We start from the raw sequence: 9980 nt of genomic DNA, 5'->3' as shown, positions 1-9980 counted from the left end.
CTTGGATTGGTGGCAGTTTGGTGTGTTCATGTGAGTGCTGTACATTACTATTACTGTTAGATGGTGGTTGGGTTGGATGATCATGCAGAAACAGGTTTTGTCACCAGTTGATGTTGTGTATGGGTTGTTATACTTATGGTAGTGGTTTGGTGTGTTATGTAAGCGTTCCACAAACAATCTGGTTATCATTGGGTCAGTGGTGGTGGACGGTGTGCTGCACACATGGTGCATGTTACTAATACGCTGAGTTGGCGGTTAATCACCATTACTGCCGCAAGAAGGTCACTGGTTTAATTAGCGGCTCTCTCTCTCTCTCTCTCTCCTTTTTGAATCACAGTCAATATATCATGGATTTTAGTACTTTGTGGGTGCCTTTGGAACATAAACCTGCAATGAATTGGGGGTTCACTGTATTACATGTATATTATATATGCATTTATACAAAACAAGGGTATTAAAAATCAGACAGCAGAAATGTTGGTTATATTGATGTAAGAATTAAGAAACTACAAAATTTATTTACAAGGTTTCCCCTACTATTATACAACAATTAATTACATATGAAACGCATATCTTTTAACACTGTATAGGATTGAGATCTACCTTTGAGGATGTGAATCACAGTGAAAATATTTATACACTACTTGAGAGGGTGGTGGTCACACCTTGTCATCCACTCATTAGTAAACAAATCATACATGTAATGATGCTGTGTGTATGGACATGAAAGTGACAACAATTCATGTATGCATGTTGCTCCCTGGGGTTTGAATGCATCTTCCTGGACACATCCATATACTTTATACATCTTACAAAATATATTATAAACAATTATAATGGTCTTTGTATTATTGATGCTGCTATGGCAGATGTGTAAAATACAAAGACAAGGCAATATAAAAATATTTATTGCACAAAATTTATAATACAGGAATTATATATGATGTACGGAATAGGAGAAACATGACCATAGTGGTGAAGGTATTAAATTATATTTCTAAATTATTAACTTGTGTCCAGTAAATATATTTTGGCCTTCCCCACTCAAGTGAATATTCTAATTAGATAAAAAAAAAATCAACAAAAGTAAAACAAAAATGTCTAAGGTAATGATAGAAAACAAAAACTTTTCTCCCCTAGGATAATACTTATTAGGCTCTACTGTTTCAAGTTTGTCAACAAAATGCTGAACATAATAATGATATAGATAGATATGTCAGTACAGTACCTAGACAAAATATGGACCCTAGTACACAAAGTTTCATATCATTTAACTTAACCATCCATCCCTTGTAGTCTGTATTAAATATTCAAGGATTCAAGTTTATCAAGGTAGTTAAAATGCATATAATGGTCAGTTATTGCATAAATGCATAAACCATCAAGAGACACAAACACTTAGTGTCCCTCTAACCCTACCTAGGTGCCCTAACTTGGTAGTGACTAGCAATGCTCCAGCTGCTAAAATACAGCTTCTCATAACACCACTCAATCTGTTAATCTCATACACATACTACAGTGACCTGTTCCATGTAGCCATTAATGAACTCCATTGTATAAAAATTCTTGCATTATGTAAGAAGCCATTGTTGCATTACACAGCAGTGTGGTAAAGAGAGTGGAAGACCACAGATATGACATATCAAAATGACACTGGTCAAATTATAAACATTAAATGCAATTTAACATCACTTATTGTCATGGTCACATATAGTTGGAATGTGCTCACCCACAGACAGATATTTGAATATAGTAAATAAGTTAAAAATAAATAAGCCCAAATAATTCAACAAAAGTTACTGACAGCAAACATGCACAGTGCTAGTGTTGAAAACAGTGTTCCCGTCATGAAGACCCCCAAAGCACCATATCTGGCGGAATATAATGGCATCACATGATGAAGCTCTAGTATGAAGCTGATAAGCTGGCTAGCACTCTTTATGGAAAACTTCATCTCCACTATCAATTGGAGAGAAGTTTTCAGCACACGAGTCACTGAGAGAAAGTCTCCCTCCACAGCGCTCGGAGCCTTCACTCGATCCACTGTCACACAGCGACTTGTTGCTGAAAGAGTCCAGTGGATCTGAGCTTTTCTTTAGTCTGGCTAATCTTGGACTCCTTATGCATATTTTGCTAGCCTGCTGCTGAGGATGTTGAGGTGGAGGACGCTGCTGGAGGGATGGACGAATGCGAGAGGCGGGCTTCACAATCCTGCTCGAAAAGCCTTTGGGTGGCAGTGCCTTCTCACACTGTTGTTTCAGTTTTTTTGTAGATTCAGTATCTTTACTAATATCTTTTGATAATTTTGGAGATTCAGCTTTTGAGCTTTTGGAAGACATGACAGATGATGTCTGGATACGAGGGATACGTGTTGGAGAACCAGCCTTTGCATTGTCACTTTGAGATTTATCATTATTGTTAAAAGAACCACTATGTGATTTATGACTAATACTTTTGCTGTCTTTCACAGAGAATTGAGGTGAGGGTGTTCTACTGGATGGTGCATTCCCTTGTCTCACACTACACTTCAAGGCTCCACTGACACTTCCTTCACTGCCTTTACTCTTGACAGGGGCATGTTTGGGTATGTTTGTACTGACTAGGGAACCATATTTCTGGAGATTGGATTTATTACTGCTTGTACTGGAAGCACTTTTAGCTGGGCTGATAGGCATAGTAGTGGCAGGTTCTTTGATTCCTGAGATATGATTCATCTTATTGAGCTGACGCACTGTATTCTTGACACTAGAAATACTGCGAGTGTCCACACCCCCTTGATCACCTTCCTCACATAACACAGCAGGGTGGGATTTATTACTCTCTTTCCTTAGTTTTAAAGAGTCATGTTTAAAACTTTTCTTGTATGAATTACTATCTACTTTAGGCAAAACAGCACCAGCATTTCGGGTTGTGATAGGCAACACTGAAACAGGAGTGGAACTAGTGGTAGTAGTGGCTGTGGTAGTGGTGATGTTGGTGGTAGTGGAGGTAATGCAAGCTGTGGATGCTGCACTACCTGAAGCTGTACTGAGGTCCTGGGAATCTAAGTCAGAATGAGATGTTGAGAAGTTACCCAAAAAGGCAAATTCCTGAAGAGCTTCTTTTTCTTTGTCTCCAAAGCGTAGAAACAAGTCTCTTCGGCCAATAACTGAGGGGCGGGGCACGGCTCCAGCCAGCACAATGCGATCCCCACCACTACGATGTGATGCTGTGGAAAAGAATTAACAACATGTATAATAATTGTCTACTACTGGGTAACTTTACTAACTTTTATCCAGAAGGTAATGCAAACACTAATTTAAAATTATGCAGATCTTCATGACATCCTAAACATAACACTACCAGAAATGTCTTCCAACTGACCAATGTAAGTAATCCCTGTAAAATGTTCTTCAGTGAATAAAGATTTACAAGGAAAAATGTAGAACAAATTCCAGAATGATAAGGTTAACCAAGCACTGCAATTAATAATAATAATGATACTCCTTTGACCAGGAAGGAACAGCTGTGCATGGATATTACTAGTTGGGCAAGTGCTCACTGTGGTACTCCAGATTGACCATTATAAACCATAGCCCTCAAAACACTGAAATTCAGGGGTAAAGATACCTGTGGGTCAGACATTCTGGGCATATAGGGAACTAATATAAAAAGTTGTGAAGTGATTGAGTGCATATGGAGAGAGAGAGAGAGAGAGAGAGAGAGAGAGAGAGAGAGAGAGAGAGAGAGAGAGAGAGAGAGAGAGAGAGAGAGAGAGAGAGAGAGAATAAATAAATAAAAAAAAAAATAGGTGAGAGGTGTTTATGGCAATGGAAGGTGGATTGATGTAGTATGGTGTTAATGAAAAAAAGAAGGGTGTGGACTCCTAAGGTGAAAGTAGGCATATGGGAACATGAATGGCAGGAACACTATGTACCAAAATAATGCTTCCCACTTGGCATCACACTATTACTGAGGGGGAGTACAGAAAAGACATCCTGCACCTATCTACTGATAGATGTCATACATCTGATTGTCTGATTACTCACTCACAGAAGGGCCCCTTTATCAAGATAATTCCATGCCAGTAAATAAAATAATTCCCTGCACTTCATCCATTTCTGCAAGTGTTTGCAATGCCTGGTGCACAAATTACAATTCTAAAGTATGATGATTTCTCTGCACATTCAAGAGCTCACCATTCAGATCATCAATATGCTCAAGTCTAACTTTTTTTTACCTCCCTTTTTTCATGTCACACATTCAAACACTCCAATATTCTGTATACCTCAATACTCATAATTCTCAATACCTAGATTTTTTGTCCACCCACATGCACTTTATGCTAAAATTTGGATCCATATCCTTTCTGCAGATTGTAAACATACATCTTTAGTTACTATATCCACTGCTGAAAGTACTGTGCTCTCAATTTTGAAAAAGGACAAGAAATTAATAAATCCTTTTGTTTAGTAATGAACAGAACTGCTAAATATACAAAATAAATCAATCAGCTGCCTCTCATTGTCTGAGAAGTAGGGATGACAGGTCTGAAGGCAGTTATCGCATGGAAAGTGATTAGTTATTTCTGCAATGACTGCATAGTGCCATCTTCACATGTTATATACATGCTTACACTCCAGGCACTTGGATTTCATGCCCCCTCTCCCTTTATTTTATTTATTAAGTTATTTATTTTATGGCTCTACCTAAAGGCAACAGAAGTTTGCAAATAAAAAATAAAATAAAGAGGCCCACTAAAAATGCCAGACCCTAAATGAGATTGTGAAGGTAGGTCCAGAATTACTTGGAGAAGTATCTTGAAACCTCCCTCTTCAAAGAGTTGAAGTTATAGGCAGGGGGAAGTACAGAAGCAGGAAGGGAATTTCAGAGTATACCAGTAAAAGGAATGAAAGATTTAAAATACTGGTTGACTTGTGCATTAGGAAAGTGGACAGAATAGAGGTGATAGAAAGTAGAGTCTTGTGCAGTGACACTCTGGAAGCAGGAAAAGAATGCAGTGAACAAATTCAGAAGAGCTGTACACATGAAAATAGCAATAGATCCAACCACATGGCACAAAGAAAGAGGTTGAAGACAGTTAAGAGTTGATGAGACAAAATGTTTTTGATTTCACTGTTTAAGAGACATGTATGAATGGAATCCCCACCATTATGAAGTGCACTTAATTCATGGATGGATATGGTCCCAATACAGAGTCAGTAGTTGGGGGATGAGAAAAACTGGGAGACATCCCAGAACACTTAATTTCATAGAAACTGTTGCAGTGAGACAAGATGTGAAGTTTCTAGTTAAGATTTATAGTAAAGGACACACTAAGGATATGCAATGTAGAAGAGGGGGACAGTTAAATCTCATTGAAGAAGAAAGGATAGTTATCTGGAAGGTTGTGTCAAGTGGACAGATGAAGAAATTGGGTTTTGAAGGCATTGAACAATACTGTTTGCTCTACCCCAAACAGAAATATTAGAAATATATGAAGTCAGGTGTTCTATATAACTTTTTCAGTTCCTGAGATAATTCTGAGCCTCAAAATCTGTTCCTACAATTACCAGTCAACCATTATTTATCCAGCACTAATTTTGGATAGCATAATTTCAAATTTACTCAAAATTTACCAACCTGCCACTGGTACTAGTACATTTGTTGGAAAAATGATGATAAGTTTTTAACACAGGAAAAAAGGACTGAGGAAGCATTGTAATAGTGAAACAGAAGCAGTACAAGAAAAAACAGAACCAAGGAGTAGATGACCTAGAAACAGGTCACATAAAAAAGAAGCTACTTATTGCATAAACAGTCAGCATCACTTCCAAACAGGGAAGCCATTCTAATTTGTTTTTCTCCATTTATTATTAAACCAGCTCAATTTTAGCTCCAGCCATGGCTTCAGTGAATAAAAGAAATGTTTATCACTGTAAAGTGCACACACTGTACATTATCCATAAAAGATACGGTTGAAGTTCTGAAAAAAAAAAAGAAAAAAAAAAAAGAAAGAAAGAAAGAAAAGATAGAGATGCGTCTGTGCGAAGCTTGCATGAATTAGGCGTTTGCTATGGACTGAGTTGCTGGTGATTGGCGGCTGTTTTAATGTAGAGGTCAGCCAATGGTACCCACAGTCCTCTGGAAGAGCAGATTCTAAAACTGCCTCTCAAGATACATCATGATGCTACAAAACATTGATCCTAAGTGTTTATGTTAACAGTATCCACAGGATCTGGTGATGCATACTCTACAGAACAATTATTATAAGCTAAATACTTGTAACTAGGCTCTCAGTGTTTTCACATTTCTAGTCTCCTGCTACATATTTAGTTTGAAACATTTTCCACTGGTTTCTACAAGGACTAATGTTTTATCTGACAAATCACCCAGAGTTGAACAAGTATTATTTGTGCTGACAGGATAATGTGATGGCTGAAACTGTGTGGAGATGAAACGACTGGTTGGTATCAAACACCCTGACTTCTCCAAGACACCCAATAAACTCAAGGCAGGAAATAAGAGTTTGTAGTGCTGTCGTAAAACCCCAGTCTATACATGTGTTATGACTGCACGAACATATCAAGAAAGAAGAAACAAGGTGTGAAAGGATGCGTTGTATTTCCAAAGAAAGCAGCAACTCAGGGAAGACATTGGGGGAAATGATGTAAACAGACAAGTGGCAACTCAGGGAAGACGTTTGGAGACACGATGTCAACAGACAATCTTCACCAGTGTCCTGCTAAGATTTGGCATCAAAACATGGTTGTTTTTTTCATATGTGCCAGGATTTATATACAGGTATGTTAACTGTATAACTTAAATGAATAAAATAAGGTCATATAGAGATGAGAGAAAGAAATTGTCCCAAGGTGATGGTATATACCAGACCCAAGATAATGTGCATGGTATTTAGCTTGATTTGCCATATTTCTTGCTCTCTGCTTGACGATGATGGCATAAAAGATGTTCCGAATATTTTATTAGTCAGTTTGATAACACAAATGACTGATTTTTTTCAAACTGTTTTTCAAGGGTAAAATTGAGTCACCTGGTGAATCTGGCAGTTTTTCCAGACTGTAGTGAACACCACAATTATACAGCATAAGCTCTTCAACAGTTTATGGCATAAAGAAATGGCAAGGAAAAATTGCTCAGTTTCTCATCTGACAGTACTGGCTGTACCAATACTATCATGTATCGGCCAGAAATGAAGTATCAGTATTGGTATTGGTAGGAAAGTGGTATCAGTACAGCCCACTTATTAATCAACTTATACTGATTTACAGGGTATTTTAAAGGTAGGATGCAGTGGTTAACCATCGGATTAAGTGTATTCTAAACTAACCTCTCTGTAATAAGGCAAAAACACTAATCTGGCACCTTACAGGTCCAAATGATGTTGGATTAGTGATGGGTGACCTGTATTACCAAATAATCTGCATACAAAACTTCTAACAGTTTCATCTTAAAATCATGTGGCTATACTTCAATAACCACAGTGACCAACAATAAGGGCCCTAATATTCCTGATGCACATCCTCATCTACAGAAAAGTCATCATTCAATTTCCTGCTCATCCTTACTTGTTGGGTAGCATTTAGTACATACATAGCCATCACTGCTCTTACAGGCCAAATCTCAGTACCAAACTTTCTCACATGCCACTTAACAATTTCTCTTGGTTTCTTCTTTGTCAAAAGCTTCCTTTAGTATAACAAATTCAATAAAGTTTTTTCTTAAGGAATGTTTCTCATGAGATAGTTCAAGGGAACAAAACAGCAGTTACGACACTGCAATCCAAGTAACTTTCATTCTTATTATCAGGTATAATAGAACACTAAAAACAATCCTGATAAAAATCTCTCTCTCTCTCTCTCTATATACACACACACACACACACACACACACACACACACACACACACACACACACACACACACACATACATTCAGTGAGCACAAGTAAACCTAATTATCACAAATACTATGCCCTCAAGTGAACCACTGGCATTCTATCAATGTTCCTCTTTCAGGTTCAAATCCCTAATATGTATATGTTTCATGAGTAAACATTCAAAGCATCACTTTCACTATAGCCACAGTGATGGCAATTTCCAAGGGTGCACTCTTTTCCAACATCTATAACACCATATGATGAGTCCAGAAGAAAGGTAGTACTGTGGTTCCTGTGTATTCTGCAGGAACAAGCACCCACTACCTTACACAGGTGAACTGACCCACAGCTCTTTGCTTCTCCCCATTGGATACAGTATATATGTACACAGTCCACTGCCACTGTTATTGCCAGATACACATATCTAGTCTCATAGATTGCTACACCACTTGTCCTATGGTCTAAAGTACAGTACCTCCTCACAATCCTGTCTACTTGGACCCGGTTGTTGAACTCCTCCTACTCTCAAACATTCTCCTGATCTCAATTCTCCTCACTATCTGAACATATGATTTAATGTGTCCAAAACACCCTAATTCATTGTCTGAGCATGACGCTCCTGCACTGCTGCATAAGGGTAACTTCTTAATATTATCAAGTTATGGGTCTTATTCAAACAACATTAAACTCCTTAAAATCTGTTTGTTCCAGTTGATTTTTAATCCATCTAATCACAAGAACAGAATGAAGCTTATTACTCTCTCTTATCATATACAGTGGAATCTCAGTTACTGAACACCTTTTTTGAAAAAATCAGTTTTTAAACAAAATTTTGAATTCATAATTGCTTCAGGTGCCGTACCATAACTCAGTCCTCAGACAGGCTATACGGCAGCCGTCACATGTGATCACAGTGTGCGTGTCAGTCATGCTGCAGCACTTGCTTAGTGCACGTCCATGCCATACTGTTCTCTTTTTGGGGCACTTCTCTCTAATACGTATATTTTGTTATTTGATAAGCAACCATGGGACCCAAGAAAATTACAAAAAGTAGAAAGACAAAAAGAAAAACAAAGTATAACAGTACAGACAAAGAAAGAGATGATAAGGAAGCATAAATATGGTGTTTGCATTTCTGATCTCACTTTGGAGTACAGCTTAGCAAAGTCATTGATTGTGATTTGTGATAATTTACATTTGTATAATGAAAACAATCCCTAATTTACTTCTCATATTATTGTTTTTTTTTTTTATGATTTTAAGCAGAAAATACTGTTGTAGAAGTTTAAAGAAATCAATCATCTGGTGCCTGAGGATGGATTAATCCATATTACATTGATTCCTATGGGGAAAATTATTTCGGTTATTTTAGATTTTTCAATGACATTCAGGAACGAATTAAGTTTGAGAATTGAGGTTCAATGAATGGTTCTCGTACGTCTGCTTCACTAATGCCCATTTAATGCCTTCTCCCACAATGGCATTCCACTTCCACTTTTCCATGCTCTATTCAGCATGTTCCAATATCGATACCACTATTTGATACCCATGAAGCATCCCATCCCTTCATACTACTCCTTTACCATATGGTATTACAACTTCTCTGTGAAATATGTATCTCATGCAACTCTGACAATATTTGCATAGAGAGAGAGAGAGAGAGAGAGAGAGAGAGAGAGAGAGAGAGAGAGAGAGAGAGAGAGAGAGAGAGAGAGAGAGAGAGAGAGAGAGAGAGAGAAATTGCAAAGTAGATACATATGCTAAGCTTCATATGACATGTCTACCACCTGACTGAAGATGCATCAATGGAGGGACAGGTGCGACTACCACTCAAGCATGACAATGCCACTTTTCTGCAACTGACTGCTGCAAGGCTGGGAATCCTATGCACCATCTGCTAAAGTTGATGCATGTCACCAGCTTTGTTGTGGTATGTGACACCTGGCGCCAACTTCATTAGCACCAAGTGGTACAGTTAGTGTATGTAGAAGGAAAGGGTAGGGGGATCATTTATCAGGTAATGCATAACACCAGCTTTACTTGGTGGGAGCAGCATATACTCTCTGTACTATGTGGTTTTCCTTATTGGGTTTATAGTGGAA

The 9980-nt window shown here is 37.9% G+C and overlaps 2 protein-coding genes across 12 annotated transcripts in view; one reads left to right on the top strand and one right to left on the bottom strand.

The window, feature by feature from the left end:
• LOC135113111 (uncharacterized) overlaps positions 1-9980 on the top strand; it is a 43982-nt gene that overhangs the window by 25772 nt on the left and 8230 nt on the right. The window contains exons 9-10 of one of the 4 annotated variants that reach the window (XR_010274711.1): positions 2471-2584; positions 3121-3420. The exons of 1 other annotated variant lie outside the window; for it this stretch is intronic. The gene's annotated coding sequence lies outside the window, so the exon portion shown is untranslated. Of the gene's footprint in view, positions 1-2470; positions 3421-9980 lie in introns of those variants that run through there. 2 more of the 4 variants (XR_010274712.1, XM_064028163.1) reach the window with 2 other exon arrangements.
• LOC135113081 (uncharacterized) overlaps positions 469-9980 on the bottom strand; it is a 34328-nt gene continuing 24816 nt past the window's right edge. For 7 of the 8 annotated variants that reach the window (XM_064028088.1, XM_064028099.1, XM_064028109.1 and 4 more), the window contains one exon: positions 469-3208. In XM_064028088.1, the coding sequence (XP_063884158.1) occupies positions 1929-3208 (1280 nt within the window). In that variant the 3' untranslated portion in view covers positions 469-1928. The remainder of the gene's footprint in view (positions 3209-9980) is intronic. The other variant, XM_064028150.1, reaches the window with a different exon arrangement.

Source organism: Scylla paramamosain, chromosome 2 (genome assembly GCF_035594125.1).
Source record: "Scylla paramamosain isolate STU-SP2022 chromosome 2, ASM3559412v1, whole genome shotgun sequence".
Taxonomy (NCBI): domain Eukaryota; kingdom Metazoa; phylum Arthropoda; class Malacostraca; order Decapoda; family Portunidae; genus Scylla; species Scylla paramamosain.
The sequence above is the reverse complement of the archived record's forward strand: the minus strand, read 5'-3'. Positions and strand labels throughout refer to the sequence as shown.